A 27,804-nucleotide genomic window follows, 5' to 3' on the forward strand; every position below is an offset into this window, starting at 1 on the left:
CTGTCTTAGCCAGGTAATGGAAATAGGATGGTATAGGGAAGAAAGTAAGGTAGTGGGTCTATTGGCTAAATTTTTCCTTTCTTAAATTTTCAGAATCGTGGCTATTTGTTTCAAGAGCTGGATTAAAATTACTTCTATGTTTATTTAGCTGAATGTACCTCATAGTATAGGGGGAAAACTAAGAATGAGAGATGTGAAATGACTGGCCCAAGGTCACACAGCAGGACAGGAACCTGAGACTCCAGATGTACACTCACGGCTAGTTCATTTTTATCAGGCGACTTCTTCTGTATTTCTTTCGGGGGTTTGGGAAGGAGGTGGGTGGGTAGAGAAGGGAGAGAGAACAAACCCAAGTCAAGAGAGAGATCAGAAAGCTGGAAAAAGAAAATAATCTGGGAAATGCAGCCAAGAGGAAGTGCAGGCCTGTGAGTTGGATTGGTGAAAGATAGATGGACAGAACACCTAAACAGCAGCTCTATGGTTACCAGATAGGGGCACCTATAGGAAAAGTAGAAAGCATAAATGCTTACAGGATGTCTGTAGAGACAGCATTAAAAACTGGGCTTGAGCATTTGGCTGCAGGGATGGAGGTACAGAGTAGGTACAGTTGGATTTAACCAAGATTGAGGGTGTATTCAGCTAATAAAGGGGATGAGGAAGATGAGGGTATATACAAGAGAGTGACTGAAATAGTTGACCATGGAATTTTGTCTGGATAAGAAGGGAAGTGAGGCCTTAAGGCAGTGTGTAACAGTGAGAAAATAGTATTGATGGATTATTGAGGTCAACAGACTGTTAGTATGAGGTGGTCAGAGGTGATGCTTGGAATTAAGATTTGTAGGAGTTGCAATTATGGGTAAGGACCAGATCTAGGCTTAGAGCATGGGCAGCAATCTTTCTCATGGCTCCTGTAATAAACTTCCTTTGAGCATATAAAATGTTCTTCAGTTCAAAATGATATAGGACTAAATGGATGCATTTTAAATGTTGAACTTGGACCATTAAAATGTATTTAAGAGTTTTCAATGATACAGAGAAACACTCATAATGATACCTGGAAAAGAACAGATACATAATTGTATATTAAAATGTGATTAAAGAAAAAGATGTTCAAAGGATTAACAGCCATTTATTTCAATAATGAGGTTATAGTTTTCCCTGCCTCTTTAGACTTTAACTTTCAAAATCTCATCTACTAAAAGGACATTAACTTTTTAATGAAAAAAAATGAGGCCAAAACACAAAAAACTTGGGCTTAGTTGTTGACTACTGGGGAAGCCAACATATACCAGCTGATGTGAAGTGTCAGTAGTTTGTGGACCCTAAGAGAGCTAAGTGGACCTTGAGAACTAAGGCCAAAGCCACTCGGAGTGGCTAAGTCAAAAACAATGGCAGTCTCTGACCATCAAAATCACAGAGGAGTCTTTCCCAGGAACCAGGAAGAAAAGTTGTGGGTCTCATGTGAGTCTGCCAGATTATAATACCATCACCATATGTAATTATTTCCTTGTTTTAAAAGTATCATATTCAGGGGGCACCTGGGTAGCCCAGTTGGTTAAGCGTCCGACTCTTGATTTTGGCTCAGGTCACGATCTCATGATGAGTGAGTTCGAGCCCCGCATCGGGCTCTGTGCTGACAGTGCAGAGCCTACTGGGTATTCTCTCTCTCTTCCTCTCTCTCTCTGTTTCTCCCCAGCTTGTGTTCTCTAGCTTTAAAAAAATTTAACAAAAATAAAAATAAAAGTAGTCATATTTGCTAAAAGACAGTTTGAAAAATGGAGGAAAGTGGAAAGGAACCCTTCGTCCCTTCTTGTAAAGACCAAAAACAACTACGGTTAACATGTGGGGTTTTTTTTCACTCTTACTCCTTGCACAGTGTTTTTGTTTTCCCAGATGAAAATAGAATTTTATTGCAAAAATGAAAGTAATGTAGAAACGTATAAAGGAGAAAGTAGAAATCCCTGGAAATCTCACACCCCAGGCATATCTGCAGCTAACATTTTAGGAGACATCATTACAGATTGCTCCCTCTCCCTCCCCTCTGACTCTTTCTCAAGCTCTCTCAATCTGTCTCTCTCTTTCACTCTCCCCACTTTCCCTTCTCAATACTATATATCACTGCTTTGCAGTGTTAACTCAACAGTGTGTCCATCTTTCCATGCTGACAAATAGACACTTTTTACAGAGTATTCTCTCATATGCGCAGTGAATTTCTAAAGCCAGTTTCCTACTATGGACATTTAGACTTTTTGTTTATCAACACTTTGCTTTTACAAAACAACATATAATAAACATTTTTGTACATATATCTTTATCCTTTTGCCTGCTTATATCTTTAGGGGAAAAATCATAGAATTAGATTTACTGAGTAAAAAGCTTTTATTTAAAATTTTGTTGGGGGGTGCCTGCGTGGCTCAGTCGGTTGAGCGTCCGACTTTGGCTCAGGTCATGATCTCGGGGTCTGTGAGATCGAGCCCCGCATCAGGCTCTGTGCTGACAGCTCAGAGCCTAGAGCCTGCTTTGGATTCTGTGTCTCCTTCTCTCTCTCTGCCCCTCCCCAACTCATGCTCTGTCTCTCTCTCTGTCAAAAATAAATAAACATTAAAAAAATAAAATAAAATAAAATAAAATAAAATAAAATTTTCTTGGGGCGCCTGGATGGCTCAATCGATAAAGCCTCCGACTTCAGTTCAGGTCATGATCTCAATCTCATGGTCCGGGAGTTTAAGCCCTGCATTGGGCTCTGTGCTGACAGCTCAGAGCCTGGAGCCTGCTTTGGATTCTGTGTCTCCCTTTCTGTCTGCCTCTCCTCCACTTATGCTCTGTTTTTCTCTCTCTCTCAAAAATAAATAAACATTAAAAAAAAAAGTTTATTACTGCAACACAGACTTTGGAGAAAGGCTTTTATTTTATTAACAGGAAAACATATTTTTCTCAATTATGATAATTCCTGTTAGTGTTATCTGGTAGGTCTCAAGGTATTTAAATGCTATTTGTCAATACCTAAACTATAAAAGTTACATTATTTATTTCATATAGTAATTCATAATCTTTTTTGAATCACAGATCCTTTGAGGGAAATGATGAAAGTTCTGGATCCAATTCTCAGAAAAATGCATATTCACACAAAATTGTGCCCAAAACTGCAAGTGATTCAGGCTTCAGATTAACAATTCTATGAGTGTCTAGGAGCTACTCGTATCTTTAAATATATGTATATTTCTTAAACATATATAATATTTTTTATATATATATATATGTATGTATATCTTCTCGGCAACAACTTGAGTTTGAGACTAGTTTATAGAAGAAATTACATTTTAATGTTATCATTTATTATAAATTAAGATTACAGTAAATAGAAGCTATTTAAACTTTATGATCTAACTAGTAGGGTTTCACTGATCTCTGGTGGATAATGTAATAACATAACAGAAAACACTAAACAAAGAGAATAACATTTTAGTAATGAGCAAATTTAGAATATATTAGGATTTGAGAAAACTTACTTTCATTTAGCATAATACACCAAATATCTATGAAACAAGAGAATATATAAACAAAAGAAAAATCCAGTTTGCTTATTTAAGGATGCTTATTGGTTTGCTTAAGCTTATTGGATGTTTAATAAGGTTTGCTTATTTTAGGATGCTAACTAGTCTTCGACCCTTTGCTTAACTGTGACATTTGAACCTGTTTCATCACAGGGGCAAGGAAACATTTTTTCATTGTATCCTTTCATTCTGTCAAAAACATCCCCTAGGCATACCTGGGTGGCTCAGTTGGTTAAGCGTCCTGCTTCAGCTCAGGTCATGATCTTGTGGTTTCTGAGTTCGAGCCCCACACTGGACTCTCTGCTATTAGTGTGGAGCCCGCTCAGATCCTCTCCCTCTCTCTCTGCCACTGCCCCCCCCCTCAAAAATAAACATTAACGATTTTTTTAAATCCCCTTATCTTCCATGGAAACATGGATTGTCTCAGCTCAGAAGCTGTCCTCGGAACTCTACCTTGACCATTGTGCCATGTGCTGCTGGTGTGAAAAAAAAAAAAAGTTTAAAATTTTGTGATGTATTGCCAAATTGTTCTCCAGAGAGATAAGAATGGTCTTTTCCCTGCAGCCTCACCAACCAACACTGGATATTTTTAATTTGTTAAATTATTTGCAATCTGAATCAACCAAAAATATATTTAATTTTTGTTTTAACTTGTGCATAAGACTTTATTGTTTGTTTTCTACATGGTTTTAATCCTCTTTTCAGTATAATAGTGCATCTTAGAATATGATAGAATAGAATATCATCATGTTAAAGAACAGAATGAGTCTAATTTATTTTAACTAAGTTTAATTTTATGATAGTTGGGGTATAGATAAGAATTCTTTTTTTTAATTTATTTTAATGTTTATTTATTTTTGAGAGAGAGAGATAGAGAGAGAGAGAGAGAGAGAGAGAGGGAGAGAGAGAATGAGTGGGGGAGGGGCAGAGAGCAAGGGAGACACAGAATCTAAAGCAGGCTCCAGGCACAGAGCCCAACGTGGGGCTCAAACCCACAGACCATGATATGACTTGAGATGAAGTCAGACACTTAACCAACTAAGCTGCACAGGTGCCCCAAATTCTTATCTGGAAACTTTAGATATACAGTTTCTTCATAAATCTTGCTTTTAGGCTCAGAACAAAATCTATATTTATCTCTTCTCACTTTCATTCCCTAACATTGCTAATCATTTTGTTCTCCCACAGTAACACAGTAATACCAAAGCAACATTATTGTCAACTTGTCATCATATTTCCAGGAAATCTAACATGGTATTGTTAGTTCTAACATGGTATATAACATGGGAAATCTAACACTAAAAAATAAAATAAAAGTATTTTGCTGTGCAACTGACTTCGACATAGGTAGGACCTTAGTGAAGTTAACTATGTTGAAAAATTTATCACTTAACTAATTTCTTTGATCACAATAACAAATTATGATGAAAGAAGCAAACCTTCTTCAGGAATATAGAAATAGCTCTGTTAACAGTGTCACAAATTCTTACAATGATTTATTTAAACCCACTTGCACGGCTAAAGTAGAATACTATGTCAATGGAATAATAGGACTAGAAAAATATTAATGAAATTATACTAATGGGCTTATTTATTGAGTGCTTACTACATGATAAACTTGATAAACTTATTAAAATGTTATACTTAATCTTCATAATAACTGTATGAAGTAGGTTTTATAGTCTCTTACAGATGAGAGAATTACAGATGAGCCTCAGAGACTCTTTTGTCTGGGTTTGTACAACTAATAAATAGAAGGAAAGGTTTAATATTCTGTCTCAAAAGTACCATACTATTTTAAAATAAAGTTAACAACTCCTATATAGGCCCAAGCATTCAATAACTTAATATGAAGTAAAGAAAGCGTCCCAGAGTAACAAAGGAACAATTCAATCAATGGTGGTAGGAAAATTGACTATTAGGAAAGGAGGAAAGTCCAGTTACATTCTTACCATTTAGCAGATTTTAGGGTAAAGAAAGTCTTTCTAACAACAAAAGCAAAGGGAAAAAGATCAGCAGAGACAAATGTAACAAACTAAACTACATATAAATTATTTTTCCTATGTAAAAAACACCTTAACAAAATTAAAAGGCAAATGGCCAACTATAAAAACCATCTACAGTAAAGATGATGGGAGATTAATATTCTTTAATTATATGGAATCCTACCTATTAATAAAGGGGAAAAAACCCATAAATAACCACATAACAAAAAAGCCACCCGCTAAACAAATGAGTGAAGAACCTCAACAAACAATGCAGAGAAGAAATACAATTAAAAAAAAATTATAAATGGACCCGAAACTGATGTAACATTGTGTGTAACTGTGCTTCAATTAAAAGAAAAAAGTCAGATGGGGCACCCGGATGGCTCAGTCGGTTAAGTGTCCCACCTTGGCTCGGGTAATGATCTTTTGGTCCTTGAGTTCAAGCTCCTCAGTGAGCTCTCTGCTGTCAGTGCAGAGCCTGCTTCAGATCCTCTGTCCCCCCCTCTCTCTGCCCCTCTCCTACTCACACTTTCTCTTTCTCAAAAATAAATAAACATTTTTTAAAAAGTCATATAGGTAGACAGTTTTGAAATGTAAAAAAAAAATTATTTATGTATTTATGTATTTAAGTTTATTTATTTTTGCGAGGAGAGAGAGAAAGAAGGAGAAGGCCAGAGGGTGGGTGGGGGACAGAGGATCATAAGCAGGTTCTGGGCTAACAGCACAGAGCCTGATGTGGGGCTTGAACCCACAAACCGTGAGGTCATGACCTGAACCAAAGTCAGATGCTTAACCAACTGAGCCAACCTGATGCCCCTAAGAAATTTTTTTAATTAAAAAAAAATTATTAAGTGTATTAGAAAAATATATTTGCATATTAAAGAAACAATTTTTTAACATTAGTATTTCATGCTGGTGATCCTGTGGTGACAGTGGCTCTTGTATGGTTTTTTATTGGAAGTGTGAACTGGCTGGATATCTCAGAAAGTCATTTGAAATTACTGTCAAGAATCCTAAAATGCTCATATTTTTAATATAGTAACTCTATTTCTAGAACTACATTCTAAGATAATAATCAGATGTGTACATAAATGATTGACTTGTAAATATTTCATTGCAATATTATAATACCAAAATTTGGGGAGTATCTGTGTAACAATAAGGGATGAATTAAAATAAATGATAATAAATCTACTATTTTTAATCCTGGGTAGCCATGAAAAGTCTCATTTCTTTTTTTCTTTTTTTTAAGATTGCATTTCTTAAGCGTATTTATTGGCCACAATATAAAGTTAAATGGAGAAAAAAAAAATAGTATATGCAAGTGAATAGGAAATGATGCCAGTATTCATGTTTGGTGCTGGGAAGTCCTGGCAGATTGATTCTTTTATGTTTCACATGTGAGTAGGTTAACAGCAGTTAACATCTGTATGGTAGGATAGCAAGTGATGATAATTCCCTCATTGTTCATATTTTAATTTTTAATCACATATTAGTTTCCTATAGCTGCTGTAACAAATGACCACAAACTTAGTGGCTTAAACAACAGAAATTTGTTCTCTCCCAGTTCTAGAGCCCAGAAGTCTGAAATTAGTTTCACTGAGCTGACATCAAGGTGTGTGCAGGGCTGTGCTCCTTCCAGGGAGCCTAGGGGAAACTGTTCCTCACCTCTCCCATCTTCTGTTCACTTCTGGCACTCCTTGGCTTGTGGCCACATCACTCCCATCTCTGCCTCTGTGACTGCACTGCCCTCTTCTCTCTCTGGGTCAGATCTCCCTCTGCCTCCCTCTTATAAGAGTAGCTGTGATTGCATTTAGGGCCATTGAGATAATCCAGGATCATCTCATCTCAAAACCTTTAACTTAATCGCATCTGCAAAGATTCCTTTCCCAAATAAAGTAACATTTATGGGTTCCAGATATTAGGACCTGATATCTTTGGGAGCAATTGCTCAACCTACAACATTACATTTCCTTTGCATTGGAAAAAAAGTTCATTTTAGGAAAAATTCAGTCTTCACCAGATTGATTCAGGTAAAATTATCATGCCCAAAAGAAAAGTTGCTGATTTGGGATTTTTAGAGAAGGCAGTTTGGGGAGGTGTTTAATTTTATACTGAATTTATATTGAAATAACTCTTTTGTGTATCGGTCTCCCTCATTCAATCCTAAGCTTCCTGAGGACAGAAACAGTGTTTATTTTGTTCATTATTATGTTTCCTTTCCCTGCTCTCCAGCTGCTGGAAAATGTTGTCACTGTTTACTTGGTAAATATTTGCTGACAGGTTTGCGGATCCACACATATTTGAAATGCCACTTGAGGTGGGGAACGAGTGTGTGGCAAAAGCCGACTGACCGTGAGCTCAAGATAGCTACAAAGGGGGACAGTGGCCAGCTGCCCTTGGTTTGCCTAGAACTCCCCCAGCTTTAACACTGGAAGTCCTGTGTCCCAGGAAATCCCTCAATCCCAGACAAAGCAGGATCATGGGGAAATTGGAGATGGGCCAGGTCATGTAATTGTAGCCAGGGCCCAGGGGTACAAGAGCACCTGCCTCTGGAGGTCCCACACAGACCAGGTTCCACCACCACTGCTGACAAAACCCAAAGGCAGAGAGACAAGTGGTGGTGAAACAAGAGAGGAATTATTTCAGAGAGGCCGACACTGGGAAGACAGCAGCTCGTGGCTCAAAGACTGTCTCCAAAGTGCTGAGAATACTTTCAAGGTTTATAGAAGGAAAATGTGGGGCAAAGGTGGGTGGGTACAGGCACGTAGGTAGTAAAGGTCAAACCGATCCTTGTCCTGGGGTCAGTCACTCCCATCTTGCTGACTCAGGGCAGTCCTTATTGCTTGAGGGGCAGTTTCGTCCCCATCAGGGGATGCTTTGCCCGCAGGGTCTTTTTCCTGAGTTAAGAGATAAGCTGGAAAAAAGAAAATCAATTGAAAGTCTGAGGCCAGACGGAGGTAGTTGAAGTTCTCTTTCATAATCATGCTTATTCCACATGTGTGACAAAGATGGAAAGGTATAACGAGTGCCTGAAAGGACACACTGGTTGCCTCTGGAGACAACCTCTGAAGGTCTGTGCCTGAGAGGAAGACTTTATTCTGTATATTCGTTTGAATGCTTTCATTTTTAAAATCATGTGCATCCGGGCGCCTGGGTGGCTCAGTCAGGTAAGCATCTGACTTCTGCTCAGGTCATGATCTCGAGATTCCTTAGCTTGAGCTCGAGTTGGGCTCTGTGCTGACAGCTCAGAGCCTGCAGCCTGCTTAGTATTCTGTGTCTCCCTCTCTTTCTCTCTCTGCCCCTCCCCTGCTCACACACACACACACACACACACACACGCTCTCACTCTCTCAAAAATGAATAAACATTAAAAATACTTTTAAAAATAAAATCATTGCATGAATTACTTTTGAGTCTAATAGCTTAAAATATTTTAAGATAATAAAAACAGCTTTTTAATAATTTTTAAATAATTGATGGGGGCGCCTGGGTGGCGCAGTCGGTTAAGCGTCCGACTTCAGCCAGGCCACGATCTCGCGGTCCGTGAGTTCAAGCCCCACATCAGGCTCTGGCCTGATGGCTCGGAGCCTGGAGCCTGTTTCCGATTCTGTGTCTCCCTCTCTCTCTGCCCCTCCCCCGTTCATGCTCTGTCTCTCTCTGTCCCAAAAATAAATAAAAAACGTTGAAAAAAAAATAATTGATGGAAAATCAAGGGCAATACTGAGTTGCAGTTGGATTACAGTTGGAAAGGATAGGCACGGGTTGTTTGTCCACCATGGTGACAGGGCTGCGAGGTAGCAGGACGTGAGCTGTAAGTAAGGGTGCTGGTGGTGTTCAGGTAAACAGATAAAACAGGAGCAAGGGGCCCACCAGAAGGGAGAGAGTCTAGTCTTGGACGGAGTCCACAAAGGGCAGAGAAGCAGTCTTCTTGATACTGATTGGAAGAGAGCAAATAGTCACAGATTCATCCTTAAATCTTTTAAGATTTAATTGCTAGCCAGATTAGCTTGGCAAAAGTTGAGTGAAATTTTCTTTCAGGCAAAAAATTGGCATAGGCAGAGTTTTAACTCCCCTTCCCCAATTTCCCAGTGGTAGGTTCTGCCAGCCTAATGGGGAAACATAAAGAGTGCTAAAAACAAGTTTTCAAGGACTGGACCCTCCAGGAGAAACTATAGGATCTAGAGGGCTTCTGAATGGGATGGGGAGAGGCTGTGAACAATTAAATAAACAAGAACCCCAAATGGGACCTACAGGCATCAGGGGATGGGCCCGCCCAGCCTCTCAGAACAAAGATGACTAACAGCTTCCTAAAATATCAAAGAAACTTTCCATGAGGGCTGTTAAATTGACCTGCACCTTTATTCCCCAGACACAGGTTTAGGAGGGTGGGGGCACTTTACAAAGTTTGCTGGGGGGAAAAGAGACCTACCACCCCTCCCTCCCCCTTTGCAGGATAGAATGTGGGAGGACCCGTACTACATTCCACAGTCCCTCCTTCCTCTGGAGCTTCTCTCCCTTGGCTTCCCTTATGAGGTTCTCCCTGCCTTTGGAGTCTGGGTCTTCTCCACAAATCTGTTTTCTAAATGACTTCTCAGAAAGAGCAGAGATGTCAAGGTGCTTACTCCAGGCCTCATTCTTGTTCCCACCCTCCACCTCCTCCATATCTCAAAAATTGAGGTTTACAACAGAGTTCATGTTTATGCTGGCTCTCTTCTCAGGCTTGCACACCCACCAGAAGATTGGGACACCTGTGACTGTGACCCTCCTGGACCCTCATTTCTCCCACCAATGCTCAGGAAACAAAATCTCAAGTTTTCCTATGTAGAGAATTTTGATTGCCTTTTAAAACAGTTGGTTTCTGTGTATGTTTTATTTCAATTAAATTAAGAGGGGAGAGCAGAGAAAAGAAAGGGGGGAAGAAACCACTGGGTTGACAAAGCCTTGGCATGATGTTCAACAAATATGGAGGGAGTGCCTCCTGGGTGCCAGGCCCTGCTCAAGGCACACGGGCTCATCACATCCCTGCACTTGTAGAGTTTATATCTAGCATGAGAGACTGACAGTAAGCAATAAACCTAACAAGTAAGTACATTATATTGTATAAGTAATGGTGGTGAATTCTGTGGGGAAAAAAATGGAGACAAATAAAGGAGTTGGGAGGTCCAGGCTGGCCCCGGTTAGGACTTCTTCTCTAATTTAGAACAGAACAGACCCAGCAAGTGTGACCTTAAATAGGGCGTGGCATAACAGAAAGTGCCCAGTAAAGTTAATTTCCTTCTACTTTTCTGTGCTTAAAACTTCTCACTACTGAGCATTTGAACTTCAGCCTTTATTCACAAGCACAAAATAACACCTAAAATCTGAATCGAGGTGAAGGATATAAGAAAACCACACCACACTTAGGAACTTATTTTTGGTTGTATTACAGGGGGCAATATTTATCAAATTAAAGAATGCATTTCCTGATTTTACTTTTTATTATATACAAATGTAAAGCAAGTTTCTAGCACTGGGAGGAAACACAAGACTATGTAAGTTACATATGCCTGTGAATTCAGGGTCATAAGATTGACATGAGCTCAGGAGCCCCCTTTAAGGTGTATCTTGATCTAGGTGGGGGTACATGGGTATGTGCATATGAATGAATTCATGGAGCTCTAGCTTAAGATTTGTACATTTTTAATGTATGTAAAGTGTACCTCAGTAAAAAAAGAAAGATGTGATTACCATTGACCTTGCACTTAGCTACTGCTCCCATGCTTGAGCACTCAGCCACCGCACTGGAAGGGGCTGGGCACAGACAGAACAGTTTCTCAGGACAAGGCACAGGGGCATCTGCTCAGGGATGCCTACATTGTGCAGGAGTTCTGAACAAGCCTGTGATCACACTGCCTTAACTGATACCCTTGCCTCTCCTTGAGGGCCCTGGGCCGAGAGGAATGATGCAGGATGGCTGGGTCCAAGGACCCAGAGGGGGTCTCATGGGACCAGCCAAGAGAGTCCTTGGCTTCTCACAGGGTGGAAATCAAACTCACAATGAAAGGAAGTGAGAGTAGAGTTTATCGAAGACATAGAGAGTATAGATATGGAGAGAGTATCACAGAGACTCAGAAAGGAAAGAAGAGTGAATGTCATCTTTGCTTGGGGCCTGGGTTTTTGTTGAGGATGGTTGTCTAGTGCGTGTGTCTTCTCAGTAATCCAGGAACAAAGATAGGTGTTTAGGTGTTCTCCGTAAGTCACTTATGCCCTAGAGCCAGGGGCCTTGATGAGTCAGTGGTCTTGGAAAATGGTCGTGATGACCTCACCTGGTCACTCTTTAGATGTCATCTCTTATGCTGGAAGACTCCAAAGAGATCATTAACTCCTTGACCTTTGCAAGGAGAACATACATTACCTGTTCTATAAGGTATGTGTAAGGCGGGGGTGTAGGTCCTAGCAAGAACAGAAGCAGGAATAGGAACAAAGAAAAAAAAACTCAGCTTTTTTCATGAGGTCCCTTCAGTTTCCCTGTCTCAGGAGAACAAAATACCCACACAGGAAACAACCAGAGAGTAAGTCCAGGCAAGACCATCAAGTCTCACCTGTCATCTCCACGTCTCTCTTTCCCTCTCCCAGTGTGAATCTCTGTCACTCTCTCTGCCACACCACACACCCAGCATTCTGCATCTTTACCAGATACCCAACAACATTCTGAGGACACAGAGAGACCTAAACAATCCACATGTCCCCACTCGCACTCACTGTTAGATACTTCGCATCACGAACTGTCAGATTTTAGTTGTTTGTTTTTACTAGGAAAGCATGCTTCTTGGAAAGACGATCTCTAGGCCTAGTTGGGAGGCTGGAGTGCCAGAAACCTAAAGAAGGCCAGCAGACGCAGGTGGGTGGCCACCCTCTCAAGCACTCACTCGCCTACTTCACGTTCTTCTTCACAGGAGGCCGTGTCTCATTGCCCGGAAGAAGGCCAACTGGCCCGAATCCAAAATGTTATCCAGGAGCTTCCCCCATCCCATTACAGGTAAGAATCCTTGGGAAAAGAAGCCCACAGCCTCTCAAAGTGGTGAAATACCAAAGAAGCAGGCTGGCATCATAAAAGGGAAAAAGTTCAGCGGACAGTGACTTTCCTGCGGCATTTTGAGGTGGATGAGCAGGTCAGCTTTATCAGAGTGAGTTGGTGCCTGACCAGGGACACTGACAGGAAGGGGCAGCCCTCAGAGTCTCACAGGAAGTCGTTCTGGCCATACAAGCCAGCCTCACTGGCTGTGATAGCCTAGGTTCTTACCCAGATTCATAGTATACACAAATCTATGGAAACCAGGATGATTTTTAAACAGGGTTTGGCTGTACCTTTTGAACTTTTGGCGGACTGATCTCTCTATTTGCTCATCAGTACCACCCCTCACATCAGCTCACCCTTCCATTTTGTTTTCACTGTTTAGCCCCTCATCTAACCACCTTTCCCAATGTTCTCTGAGCCTCTTTTACAAGGGGACAGATTTTGATGTGGGATAAGAAAGAACTTCCTATAATAACAGATGTTATTCACCCACGAGGTCAGCTCTCTAACAAGAACCAAGTTACCTGTAGCTGGAGTAATTACAGAAGGGGCAGAGATAAGAGCCGGTTTCAAGATTATGTGGCGGCAATGGCGACCTGCGTAAAAGGAAGCCAAGGGAGCCACTGATATCTCTCGGGCTCTGGGTGCTGTGATTCCCGGGTCTGTCTCTGGCTCTCCAAGGGCCTGAGCTGACTTCTGACAAAACCATTCCCCTTCTCCACCTTCGGCCAGCATGCCTAGGATGAAGAAAATTATTTCCATCAATCTTGTTACCTTCCTGATATTCCTCCAAAATTCATGAGATAGAAATATTTAGACTCTCTTAAATCCAAACCCAGTCGTCAGGCTTTGCACAGGCACTGAAGTTTCTTATTTTGTTAAAAAAAATTTTTAAATGACCCATTACAGGACCTTGGAATACCTGATTCGACACCTGGCCCACATTGCCTCCTTCAGCAGCAAGACCAACATGCATGCCAGGAACCTGGCCCTGGTGTGGGCACCAAACCTGCTCAGGTAGCCACCACAACCTCACCTTCTCATCACCCCAGTGGGCTCAAGGCAGCCCAACAACTGAAACGAAGACCGTATTCTTCAACACTGAAGCTACTAGAAGACAAACCTGTAGCTAAGTGGTCATGTGTAACACATGTAAATTAAAGATGTTTTTAGGGGTGCCTGGGTGGCTCAGTCAGTTAAGCATATAACTCTTGGTTTTTGGCTCAGGCCATGATCTCACAGTTTGTGGGCTCGAGCCCCTCCTAGGGCTCCGCACTGACAGTGCAGGGCCTGCTTGGGATTCTCTCTCTCTCCCTCTCTCTCTGCCCCTCCCCTGCTCTCACTGTCTCTGTCAAAATAAATAAATACACTTAAAAAAAAAAAAAAAAAAGGTGATTTTCACAGCCTGAGCTCTTTGCTTGCTAACCTGGAAACTCTGGGTTCCAAAGGCGTTTTATGGCTATAATCAGGATGTGGCTAAAGTTAAGGGTCTGTATATTATAATTTCTTGAAAAGGCCTTTCTTGTCTTTGGGGCTTATTGGCTTTTGTTGGTTATGGTGGGGTCACAGCTTCATGTGGCTTCATAAACAATGACCTGCCCCATAGCACAATTGGATGGGGGTGGAAGGAGATCCTGTGAAGAAAAAAATATATTCCTGCATATTCAGTAATACAGTGTTTATAGTCTAGCAATGTATGATACATGGTATACATGGTAACTGTTTTTAAATTTGTTCATGGAGTGCCTGGGTGGCTCAGTCAGTAAAGCATCCCAACTTCGGCTCACGTCATGATCTCATGGTTCATGGGTTGGAGCCCTGTGTCGGGCTCTGTGTTGACAGCTCAGAGCCTGGAGCCTGCTTGAGATTCTGTGACTCCCTCTCTCTCTCTACCCCTCCCCTGCTCTCTCTCTCTCTCTCTCTCTCTCTCTCAAAAATAAATAAACATTAAAAAAAATTTTTTTAAATAAGTTTGTTCATTGTGTTAGGCCTTACAGACTTTGTAGAGTCCTTTTAATAGGTCTTACATAGTTAAAATAATCTAGAGATGAACGAAGCGTATACATTTAGGAGACGGGGTTTGTACAAAAGACCCACTGGCTCCTCTTAACTTGCTTTCAGTTATGGGGCAGACTCACTCACTGAGTGTCTTTCGTCCATTGTTTAGGTCCAAAGAGATCGAAGCCACTGGTTGCAATGGAGATGCTGCTTTCCTTGCGGTTCGGGTCCAGCAGGTGGTGATTGAGTTCATACTGAATCATGTGGATCAAATCTTTAACAACGGCACTCCTGGGTCTTTGGAGAACAATGGTAACGGCTCCATCTGGCAGACTCGCCACCAGGCCGTCCTTCTTCCTTGCCTTAGTCATGGGACCCAATAATAAGTTAGGCTTCTAGCTCCGAGTGTTGGCTGTGTACGTGTGTGACTGCTCTGTGTGTCAGTGTCTGGGGTTCGTGCATACATGTACATTTGTCTGCGTGCAGCAAGATGTGTCTGTGGGTGGCTGTAGCGTGTTTCTGGTCAGCTGCATACCTGGCCTATCCCATGAATGCAGCATGCAGCACTGGATCTCCCATTGGTTTTAGTTAGTTATTAAACCCTTTGGGTTATTATCTACAGGCAACATTCCTCCCTTTTAACTATTATATTTCAAATTTAATTTCAATGTGGTATTTTGGAAGATACTTCTGCCTTCATCTTGGAGTTTTTGAGTTAAGAGGCAGCATGTTCATACTCGTGTGTATATTCAGAATGTGTTCCCTTCATAAACATTTATTGAGTGCTTACTTTAGTCTTCCCTGCACCAGGCACTAGGCTTACAAAACTGAGTGTGTACTTGTGGGCATGCGTAGGCAGAGTAGTTAGCATCGATCTCTGTAGCTATGTTGGTGAAAAAGACAGCTATTTTAGGCTGGGTGTGATAAGATGCAAGAATATGATTTCCTATAGCTCTCATAATGACATAATGAACCCTAGGGATAATTGGTTTATGTTGCTTGAACTCCTGTGAGCCAAATTTGTAAAACTAAAAAATCTAGATCAAGAAGCCTGTGACCACCACTTGTGTGAATTTTCCAACATTAGCATACATCACAATCACCTGGAGGGAAGGCTGTTAAAGCACAGTTTACTGGACCTCATGCCCAGAATTTCTGATTCAGTATGTCTGGAATGCTGCTGAGAATTTGTACTTCTAGTGAGTTTTCAGGTGATGGTGCTGCTGCTGGTCAGGGCCACACTTGGAGAATCCGTGGTATATGAGAACCCTATCTGCAAAATATTTGTGTTAGCTGATTAAAGCATTCTTTTCTAGTTCAGCTAATGTATTTGGAGAAAACAAGTATAACCACCAGAATAATCAATGGCAGTTAACATCAAATTTTAATTCCTGGTATAATTGTTCCCATCCCCACCCTGTCCTCTATGTGGTTTATAAACCTTTCTTAAAAAAATTTTTTTTATTGAGATAAAATTCACATAGCATAAAATTCACAATTTTAATCATTTTAAAGTATACAATTCAGTGGTTTTTAGTGTATTCACAGAGTTGTGCAACTGTCACCACCATCTAATTTCAGAACATTGCATCACTCCAAAAAGAAACCCCATACACATTAAGCAGTCTCTGCACATTTTGCTCTCCCCCGAGACCCTGGCGACCATGAATCTACTTTCTATTTCTAGGGATTTGCCTCTTCTGGACATTTTACATAAATGGAGTCATACAACATGTGGTCTTTTGTAACTGACTTCTTTCACTTACCATATGTTCTCTAAGGTTCTTCCATATTTTTGCATGTATCACTATTTCATCCGTTTTTAAGGATGAATAATATATACCCACTGTATGCGTATACATTTTGTTTATCCATTCATCAGTTGAGGCCACTTGGGTTGTTTCCACTTTTTGGTTATTATGAATAATGGTGCTGTGAACATTTATGTACAAGTTTTTGTGCGAACACATGTTTCCAATTCTCTTGGTTATATTCTTAGGAGTGGCTAATGTTTCCTTCATCTTTACTTTAAATCTCCCATTATTGTAAGCTATATAAATCCTTTTTGAAGGTAGGTGAGAATATGCATTCATCCATTCATTCATTCATCCATCCTTTTGAATCAACCAATAAATTATTGGGGACTTATGATCTCTGAGGAGGTGATCTTTGACCTGAGACCTTATGACAAAAGGAACCAGTCATGTGAGGATCTGTGGGTGAATGTTCCAAACACAAAGGACAGAGAGTCTAAAAGCTCTGAAGTGGAAAGGGGCTCATAGTAGTACAGAAAAGTAGGTCAGTGTGACTAGAGCCAATGTGGTCTCCAAAGTGGGGTGCCCCACCCGAGGGGACACCAAAGACCAAGATACTGAACTACAGGTGTTGGAAGAAACCATTAGAATTTCTTTCTCATTTCTTTATATTGTATACTTTGTAATTTCTATGATTTTGTATATTTTCTGTTATATACAACACTAATACACTAGTATAAATGTATAGTTTATAATGGGAGTATACATTTAAAAATTTTTACTGCATATTTTTGTAGCCCACTGGGTCAGTGGGCAAAGAGGACAGGGAAAGCAGATGGAAGGTCCTTGTAGGTCAAGCTAGGAGTTTCGTTTGTTCTCAGTGCCATGGGAAAGCATTTGAGGATTTTGAGTAGGGAGTGCAGGGTCTGAGCATTCTGATTGCTGTGTGAAGGAGAGACTGAAAAGCAGCAAGTCTGGAAGCAGAGAGACCAGTTAAAGAGCAATGGCGGAAATCAGATGGGCAATCATGGTGGCCTGGACTAGCACGTTAGCAGTGGAAAGAAGGCAGGTGGCTGGATTCCAAGTACATTTTGAAGGTAGAGTTTTCAGACTTGCTTGTTGACTCGATGTAGGAGGAGGTGGTGCATCAAAGAAAGGAATGAATGAAAAATAACTACTCCAGGTTTCAGCTTACACAGCTGGATGGTCCATGGTGCCACTTACTGACTTGGCAATGATAGTAGGGGTACCAGTTTAGGGGTGAAGAGCAGAAATTACAAGCTTTGTTATGAAATGTGAGGTTAGAGATGCCTGTTAAACATCTAAGCAGAGACAATGAGTAGGCCTTAGGACACTGCAGCCTGAAACTAGGGAGAGAGTGGTTACTAAACCAACTGAGGTCTCCTGGCCCTGCAGTGTGGGTTCTTCCCATTGATCCAGTTGCTCCTGGAGTGATTTCATTTTTTAAGTAAATAAGTAATTAACAAATCAGAAATAATCTAGAAAGCAAATATTGAGAGCATATAAAATTCAAATATTTTAACCTCCTTTGGATTAAGTTGGAAAATGGTTAAAGTTGGAAACTTTACTGAAAAGTTTTTGGGCTCATGGATTTACTTACTTGAAGCCCCGCTGAATGACTGCCATGCTCTCCTGCCTGGGAAAACCCCAGTGTCACACACTCTGTTTTCTACAAGGCCCTTTATCAGTGGTTTTATTTCCCTCCACTCAGAGAGGGTCATGTTCTGCAATGAGTGCTGTCAAGGTGCTTTCTGAAAATTATGTGAGTCTTATACCAAAAAAGATTGCTTAGTTTCAGTTGGTGCAAGTTATCTTTGAGTCTCTTCACACCTTCTGAAGTTATAGAAAACTGGCAGGGTTGCCAAAGGCTAAATAGAGGCCAACTTAGATCTCTGCTTTTTTTACTTAGACCAAGATTTCTCAATCTTGGCACTGTTGATAATTGGTGCTGGATAGTTCTTTGTTTGTTTTATGTTTGTTTGTTTTCCTTTTTTTTTTTTGTTTTTTTGTTCCCACATTAGACAGCACCCTTCAGTGCTCACAGGCCAGGCCACCAGTGAGGAGGCTGGGCAATGGTTTGGGGTTGCACACTCCTCTGGCATGTGTACACTATGAGAGGCTCACAGATAAGGGCCTGCCGTCAATGCATCACCATGCACTGGTGCTGGAGAGTTCTTGTTGTGGGGCTGTGCTGTGCACTGTAGGATGCCATCCTTGGCCTCTACCCACTAGATGCCAGTAGTACTCCTACACTTACACTTTGTAGTGTAGTACTCTTACACTTTAGTTGCTTATGGCAACCAAAAATGTTTTTAGACATTGCCAAATGTCCCTGGGGAAGTGGGGTGGGAATGGCAAAATTGCCCCAAGTTGAGAACCAATGACTTGGGGAAAAGAGATGACTCTGGACACCATCGATCTCTCATTATGACTTCTGTTTCTTAAAAAACAAAAAACAAAAAACCAAAAAACACCAAACCAAAAACAAACAAAACACAGAAAGAAAAGATTAGCTTGCATGCACTTAAGACCACTGAGTAGTGAGTAAAAAGCCACCTATCTTTTAGGGAATAATATAGGCTATAAAATACCTTTTTACTGCAGAGATATAAATAAACCTTAGTGATCTAGGGAAAGTATAGGCTCCCACGTTAAATTGCCTTGGAGTGTGTGTTGTACAGCTGCAGAGAGCAGGAACAGTCTCCTGCCTTGTTCTAGCTGAGCAAGGCTACCTCTATGGTTGGACATAAAATTCCCACCTGGCCAGAGTACTAGGCAGGAAGTGTTCAATAAATGTTTGTCGCATGAATGAATGAATGAATGGTCCCTCTCTGAAAAATGCAAGAAATATAGGTTACCTCCTGAAGCCCTGTGTGCCAGCTGGCTGTCTGGCCATGAGGTTGTTAGTTTCCTTATGTACAACCTCTGCCCTAAATCCCCCAAAACTCCAGAAGCCCCCTGCCAGGAAGTCAGGAATGGAGGGGCTGTGGATGGGAAATCTGGCTAGACCTGATGCACAGGACTCCTTCCATAACTGAGGTCTTGTCTTTTCTGTATAGAAAACCCACCAATCATGAAGAGTCTGACCTTGCCAGCCCTCTCCTTGCCCATGAAGCTGGTGAGCCTGGAGGAAGCTCAGGCTCGGAGCCTGGCTACTAACCATCCTGCTCGGAAAGAAAGGAGGGAGAATAGCTTGCCTGAAATTGTCCCTCCTTCCATGGGCACCCTCTTCCACACAGTTCTTGAGTTACCAGACAACAAGTAAGCAGCATTCTCTTAAATTCTGGGAAACGTCTGGGTGGAGGGGGATAGAGGAAGAAGTTATATAGTCTCAGAGCTACAGTGGCAGCATGGGTTGGGGGTACCGGCTGGGTTGGGATGTAATGGAACATTCCAGAGGAAGAAAAGGGAGCTGTCTCCACAGCTCTTTTTCACCAGTGATTGATGTCTTCACTCACTGTCCCTAAGTTATCAAGACCTGCTCTCCCACCAGACATCCTTAAGTACCATGACAGGGATGGGGCTCATAGGGGTCAAGGATCATGGCTGAAATCCCTTACTCTTTAATTTAGATAAAACAGTCTTCATATTTTCAGAAGGAAGTTTGCTAAAATAAAAAACTTGACCCCCTGCCCCCATCCTTCACCTCCAGGTGACATTATAAAAACTATAGAGATGAATGGAGGATAAGCTAACAAATAATGCCACTCTAGACTGAGAGCTCTGGGCATGCAGCACCTGGGGACACATATTCCTGGCTTCTGTTCCTTCTTCCATGCCTGTCAGAACCCTCCTTGCCCTCCCAAACCAAACTGAATATCATTTTTATTCATAGGATATTTTCTTTCTTCATTGCTTCCTCTGTTGTAACCCTGGTCTCCACACATCCCTCCTCCCCTCTCCCCTCACACCCCACTATAAATAGGAGGCAGTGAATGAAGCAGGAGTTCTAAACTTTAGGCAGACAATAGGTGGAGGGGCTGAAAGGCAAACTTTCACTGGAGATGGTCATCCTCAATGTTTGGTCAGTAGAAAGAGGCGTGAAAAGAGACACCTCAGACTTCTTGTCAGTGTCATCCCCAAGATGGCGGGGCTGCTTCCCATTGGGGAGAGAGAAAGTGCTACCATATTACACAGCAGTAGGGGCACTTCTCACAATGCATGTTATGGGAATGGTACACCTAGAACTCACCTGGCAAGAAACCCTTCCATTTCCTAAAATGCATTGATCATGCTCTGTCTGGACCAAGCCCCAGTATTTGCTCCCTAAATCCCTGGAAAATAAGACTTCCACCCAGGGATCAGGAAGAAGAGTACCTCAGAAGGACCCTCAAGTGCATTTCCTCTGTGCCTTAACTACATAAGGGGCACACCATACCCCAAGGTATGTGACCCTATAAAATACATCCTAGACCAAGTGCTTGAAAAAAAAACTAGGCCAGATCCAAAAGAAACCATCAAGTGCTGCAGATCTATCTCTGATTGATTGTAAAAACATATTGCGCTTGACATCTGGATGTTCTATGAGAACCTTATGGAGAAAGGGTCCTTTGTGGAACCCACAAGTTGTAGGGTTTCATCAGGAAACTTTTTGAAATCTGATAGTTGGGCAAACCAGAGCAGGGCAAAGTCTCTGTGGTGACCTCTGGTGGCATCAGGCTCTCCAGACCCAGTCTAGACCTCTCCTTTTCATGCCTTCTTGAGGCAGCCTGGTGAGAGGCATCAGGGAAATGAGTGAAGCCAGAGACACACTAATTACCCTCTGCCTTTCTCTGCAGTGATTTTTGACTACACCTGGCAGCCTCTAACTCTCACACGCCAGTCTCTTTTCCAAGTCACTTTCTCCTTCACCCCCTTTACAGTCTGCAGAAGTCTTCACCAGCTCTTTCCTCACCTGTGGATGACCTAGCAGTATGGCCCAAGTGCAGCACTGAGCTCTGTGGTCTTTAATGTTTACTCCTACAAAAAAATAGGTGTCTTTGAAAACCCAGGACTACACTGCTTACCAGAATCCCCAGAACTGTGTGCTTGCTTGTGACCTCTGAGTCTCCGATGCATCCCTGCCTCTGTCTGCCCTCCCCCCTGCCTTTATAGCACACCTTTGCCCCTTCCCCTGGGGAACATGAAAGCCTAGCTTGGTCATCCAGGGCATCCCCAGACAGGGCCAGACTCAGGCTCAGACTGGATTTTAGAGAGGGATTTCCTGAAATGTCAGAACATGACTGGGCTATTCCTTCTCAATTTAAAGGTCCCACTGAAATGACCAGTTACCAAACTAATGCTGTTTTATGGCTTGGCTCTTTTAGAAGAAAGCTCTCCAGTAAATCAAAGAAATGGAAATCAATATTTAACCTGGGACGTTCTGGATCAGACTCCAAATCAAAGCTGAGTAGAAATGGGAGTGTATTTGTGAGAGGGCAGAGGCTCTCAGGTAAGAATCAATAGCAGTTATGTTTTATGAGATATATATTGTCTTAGAAAAACTCAGTTGAGTCTTATCTCCTGCATAGGGAAAACCCCAGTTCTACCCTACTGTTACCCTCCCGTGTGTCTCCTCACTACCCACACAGCACTTCACTTCTGACACTTCTGGTCACCAAATGTGTGGAGGTTTTTCCCCACAACAAACAATTTTCTGCTACACCAACTGTAACTCAATTCTGACACTGTCTATCCAGAGACAGCATAAGATCCCACAGGTTAAGGGCTCAGTCCCACAAGACTGCCTCCCACCCCGCACATTCTCACACTTCAGGTGCCAGTTACAAGCCTAGATTGTCTGCTGTGCTTCTGACTTACTGCTATAGATTGGAGGTTCGAAAGACCCCCTCCTTGATTTGATTCATTTGCTAGAGTGGCTCGCAGAACTCGGGGAAACACTTCATTACATTGACCAGTTTATTAAAGGGTATGATAAAGGATACAGATGAACAGCCAGTTGAAGAGATACATAAGGTGAGGTCTGGGAGAGTCCTGAGCACAGGAGTGTCTGTCTCCTCCATAGAGTTGGGGTGCATCACCCCACTGGCGTGGATGTGTTTGCCCATCTGGAGACTCTCTGAACCCCGTATAATTGGGAATTTATGGAAGCTTCATCACATAGGCATATTTGATCATTAATTCCATTTTCAGCCCTTCTCTCCTCTCAAGAGAATGAGGGGCAGGGCTGAAAGTTCCAAGCTTCTAATCATGGCTTGGTCTTTCTGGTGACCAGCCCTCATCCAGGAACCATCCAGGAACCCATCCAGAGTGCCCTCATTAAAACAAAAGACACTCCTATGACCCAGGGAGTTACAAGGATTTTAGCAGCCCTGTGCTCCTAAACTAGGGACAGAGATCAATATATGTTGTCTATTTTATAAATAAGTATTCATCATAGTATGTGTATATATAATTTTTTCCTAGCTCTGCTTCTTAGGTCTTTGGTTTGGCCATGTCAACCTCACTAGACCTGAAACATAAAAATTAACTAGGCAGTCTTTTTAAAAAAAAAATAATTTTAGATTTACAAAAAAGTTGCAGAAATAGTAGACAGAGAACCCTTGTACCCTTTATGCAGCTGCTTCTGATCTTAACCATAATATAATGAGCCAAGCCAGAAAATTAACATCAATATAATCCTACTAAATAATTTACAGACCTTATTCATAATTGACCAGCCGTCCAACTAATGTCCTTTTTGGGGTCCAGGAATGCATGTTGCATTCAGTTGCCATGCCTCCTTAATTGCCTCCAGTCTAGGACATTTTTCTCAGTGTTTCTGACCATGACACTTTGGAAGAGTACAGACATTTATTTTGTAGAATATACCACCTCAGGCTGGATTTGTCTGATATTTCCTCATGATTCAGTTGAAGTTGTGAATGCTGTGCCTGTCTCAGCGGGTCATGTCAGGAGGCATATGATGTCAATATCTTATTGCTAGTGATGTTAACTTTGATCGCTTGGTTAAAGTACCATCTACAAAATTTTGTTACTATTTTTTCCTTTCCAATGAACAAGTAGGTTGTAGGAGATATTTTGAGACTGCAAATATCCTGTTTCTCATCATACTTTCATTCCTGAATTTTAGCATCCATCAATGATTCTTGCCTGCAAAATTACTGTTATTACAACAGTTATTACTGTGGTGTTTGCCAAATGGTCATTTTCTGTTTCCATCACTCTGTCTACATTCATTAATTGAAATGTACTATAAGGAAGATCTGTCCCTTCTCCCCTCTGACTCATGCCAGGGTTATAAATTTTAAATGACAGTGTTGCCTTGTGGGAATTATATCTGAATAATGAATAGGAATTGATATAGGAAAGAACTGAGGGAATCAGGGGTGCCTGGGTGGCTCAGTAGGTTAGGCATCCAAGCATCCAATTGTTGATCTCGACTTAGGTCATGACCTCACAGTTTGTGAGTTTGAGCCCTATGTAGGATCTGCACTGATGGCTCCGATTCTGCTGGGATTCTGTCTCTCCATTTCTCTGCCCCTCCCCCACTCGTGTTTCCCCCCCCCCCCCGCTCTCTCTCTCACTAAATACATAAATAAATAAACTTAAAAAAATAAAGAAATGAGGGAATCACTGTGCAATGGGGAATGTAACCAATCCAGCTGAATACTGTGTCAGAAAGGGAAGTGCAAAGAAATCTGCCACAATGACCTTTAGTGTGATAGATTGAAAGTCTGATTTTTTTTAAAAAATGAGGGAAGTAGTTATGAAAACAAATTGTAAAAACTAAATGTACAAATGTAATGAGCAAACCTTGATTGGATCCTTTGAAAAAAAGGACTACATAAGATAATTTGGGGGACAGATAAATTATTAGGTGATGTTAAGGAATTGTAAATTTTCATATTAATGGTTTCAGATTAATGGTTCTTAGGAGGCATATGCTAAAGTTAAAGTATTTAAAGATGAAATGTCAAAATACTGAAACTCATTTTCATATGATTCAGCGAAATGTAAGTGACTAGGTAGATACAGACATAGAAATACATGGCAATGTAGAGAAAGCAAATATATGGCAAATGTCAACCTGGGTGGTAGGTTTAGAGATCTCCAAATTTTGTGAATGTTTGAAGTTTTTAATAATAAAGATTTGGGGGGGAGGAATTAATGCTTATAGGAAAAATGAGAAGAAATACTTTTAAGGACTTTCCTTGAGCCCAGTGATAACTGTATGCCAAGCACAGATGTTAGAAATCTTCACATTTGCCTCCTGGAGTAACAAGGGATGTCACAGGGGATAGACAGCAGTTAGAATGATTTAGGCTGGAAACAATTGCACATCCAACTCAATTGGCCAACTCAATGAGGGAACTCCTGGGTTCTGTAATTGGACACCCAGACGTAAGGAAGGCTTCAGAGTGGTTTAGTGGCTCTGTCTCCACTCCCTTATGTTTTCCTCAGCTGTGCCTTCCCAAGTAGGTCAGCTTCATCCCCAGACTGGCTTCTTTGCTGCAACAAAGTGGCTATAGTACTTGTAGGCTTTACCTTTGACTGTCACTATGTCCAGAAGGAGAAAAGACATCACTTCTGGTGGCTTGCTCCTAAAAGCAGGGACCCTTCTTTTCCAGCAATCCCCCATCATAACACCCTAACCCCATCTCAGTTGCCTTCACCTGAGTCATATGGATCAATCCCTATGGCCAAGGGAGTGCCCTCTGCTGATCGGCTTAGCCATGGCTTCCTAAACCAATCACTGGCATGAGGAATGGGATTACAGTCAGATGCACCCAAAAAGTACAAGAGCTCTGTGAGAAGGAGGAAGGGAAATTGGTTCTGGGTAGGCACCTACAACATTCACTATATGGGGAAACATGTCTTTCTCCAAATGGAAAGATATCTCAGGTGAAGAGGGCAGATTGCCACAGGTATCGTGGATCAGATACAAATCAGAAATTAAGATTCTCTAAGGAGAATTTGAGGGGAGTTTTGGCAAGAAACTCCTGATCTAATAATAAAGAGATTTGCTTAAGCACATCAAAGAGAGAATTTCAGTTACAGAATCAATGATGTAATGAAAGAAGTTTACCAAGGAGCAAAAGGTCAAAAACAATAGAGCAAAACAAATGAGCAAAAGTGAAATGAATGATTTGCCTTGACCTTGACTTGGGAAGATTTCTACCCTGTGGTTTTCAAAAGGAAGGAGCTCGAGGTGCTGGATCAAAGGTTGGTCAACGCTCGGAATGCACAGGGTGTCCCTGGCCAGGGGGTCTAAGCCTGGCTGTCCTCAGAGGTTCACACCCATGGCAGCTTTGCCTCAAGAGATCTGTTGGGAAACCAGAGTACTGGTCATTTTTAGAAAGTCCCTCGGGTGATTTTGAAATGCAACCAGGCTTGAAAGCTACTGGTCTAATGAAACGCCCAGAGTCTAAGAGACCCCCAAAAACAAACCACCAGAGTCCAGAGTCAAAGCTAAGCAGCAAGGGTCATTTATTGCAGGTTCGAACCTGGACCTCTGCACCCCCGTTGCCGGTGACGCCAAGAGGCCCTGAGAGAGGTTTTTACACCCCTTTTATAGACAGGTACAAACAATTCATGGGGAAATCAGGAATTTTCCACAGTTACAGAGCTGCGATTGGTTGGTGTTTAAAGTTGGACACTTAACAGTATTCGATTGGTTCCTGCCTTTAGGTCAGACCACAACCGGGGGTACGGGTATCACAATGATTGATCAGTAATACACGGATGTGCCAAGCAACAATGATTGATCAGGAGTACACGGATGTGCCAAGTAACAATGGTTGATCAAGAATATACGGATGTGCCAGGCAATAATGATTGATCAGGAATACATGGGCGCGCCAAGCAATTGTACAGAAGCGGAACAAGCCGGTTAAGCTTGGTTAGGTTTCAGTTTCCCATAACTTAAGCTTTTAAGTTTCAATTTTCTCAGGCCTCTCACTAAGACCACATGAACAAACAAATCAGGGATAGATCACTAGAATGGCTGAATTTTGATGGGATGCAGAGGTGAAATTAAACAGCCAACAGTGCCAATACAAGTGGCTCTCTGACTTTGACTATTGCCTCAGTGACCACTGGAACCCTCACAACTAAAGACTGGGGGTGGGGGCAGCTTATGGTCATATCCACCAGTGTGGTCTCTGTTAAGTGACTCATAGACTCACTATTTGTTGAAATATGCATGTGAAAAAAGTCCATCAGTGGATTAATATGCTTAAATTATTTTTAAAATTTCTTTTAAAAATGTTTATTTATTTTTGAGACAGAGAGAGATAGAGAGAGACAGAAAGTGCATGACTGGGGAGGCATGGGGCAGAGAGAGAGGGAGACAGAGAATCCCAAGTAGACTCTGCACTGTCAGCACAGAGCCCAACACAGGGCTTGAATTCAGAAATCGTGAGATTATGACCTGAGCCGAAATCAAGAGTCAGATGCTCAGCCGACTGAACCACCCACATATTTAAATATGATTTTTAAAAGATTTTAAAAAATCTTTTATAAATTCCATCAACTAAGGGACTTTTAAAAATTGATTCACCATGTACAGCATTGGGGATTTTTTTGGAGGGGGGTAGATGAAGGGATGTTAACCTATATTTAGAAAGTTGAACAGAAATAAGAAATGAAGGATAAGAAAAAATGGGGTATTGACCAAATGAAGATGCATCACATTGGGGTCTCCCAGTCACTTATGTACTGGAATTTGTGTTATCCAACAGGGAGAGTCCAAGGAACTCTCCAAAGTGAATGCCTTTGAGCAGGGAAATCCCAAAGCCATAGGGATCATCTAAAAGAGGAGACTCGAGGACCCCAAAGCTGCCAGAAAACTGGCAGATGTACTTCCATGAGACCCAGACAAGGTCCGAGACAGAAAAATATAATCTAAATATATTAGATATCTAGATATCTATATTAGATAATCTAGATATATCTAATATCCATATTATAATCTAAATATAGACACAGGCCAAGGAGTCCTGAGTGCTTAGTTACTATCCAGAAATGGAGCCAGGGAATCCTTGAGGACTGTTCCCAAAATCAGCTGCTGTGGCCACCAAGGCCACAAGGAGCTGCATCATCAGAAAGAGAGTCCAACATGAAAAAGTGAACACTGGTGGCTATGCAGAGACAACTGTTGTCCATCCTCCATGACACTTAGTGTCATCTGGTCACTGGCTCTAAAGGCTATCGCATGGAAGCGAGAAGAAGTCCAGAAATGCAACCTCTGGAAAACAAAGGCAAAAGCTTTTCTCAAAGGAAGGGACACTGGCCAGGCAGTCTTACGGTAGTAAATCAGTCTGTAAACTTGTGAAAATAGCAGATCTTGAAAGGACAAGAGACCTAGCCCTACTAGTAGAAGTAAGGAGGTTGAAGGCAGTCTTGCTGTTTCCAAGGGTTTGAGTGAAGATGGCTCTGTCCTCTCTCTCCGGGCCCCAGGCAGAGAGAAGCCCCGAGCAGGGAGGCCA

General features: G+C 41.7%; 1 protein-coding gene and 1 non-coding gene across 2 annotated transcripts in view; one reads left to right on the forward strand and one right to left on the reverse strand.

Moving 5' to 3' along the window:
• ARHGAP31 (Rho GTPase activating protein 31) overlaps window positions 1–27,804 on the forward strand; it is a 113,828-nt gene that overhangs the window by 67,710 nt on the left and 18,314 nt on the right. The window contains exons 4-8 of the mRNA XM_027060917.2: window positions 12,481–12,563; window positions 13,512–13,619; window positions 14,770–14,912; window positions 19,435–19,636; window positions 21,682–21,806. Of these exons, the coding sequence (XP_026916718.1) occupies window positions 12,481–12,563; window positions 13,512–13,619; window positions 14,770–14,912; window positions 19,435–19,636; window positions 21,682–21,806 (661 nt within the window). The remainder of the gene's footprint in view (window positions 1–12,480; window positions 12,564–13,511; window positions 13,620–14,769; window positions 14,913–19,434; window positions 19,637–21,681; window positions 21,807–27,804) is intronic.
• Window positions 18,391–18,532, reverse strand: LOC113600029 (small nucleolar RNA SNORA42/SNORA80 family). The gene has a single exon (XR_003421008.1). It is a non-coding gene; the product is annotated as a small nucleolar RNA SNORA42/SNORA80 family (small nucleolar RNA).

This window comes from Acinonyx jubatus, chromosome C2 (assembly GCF_027475565.1).
Source record: "Acinonyx jubatus isolate Ajub_Pintada_27869175 chromosome C2, VMU_Ajub_asm_v1.0, whole genome shotgun sequence".
Taxonomy (NCBI): Eukaryota; Metazoa; Chordata; class Mammalia; order Carnivora; family Felidae; genus Acinonyx; species Acinonyx jubatus.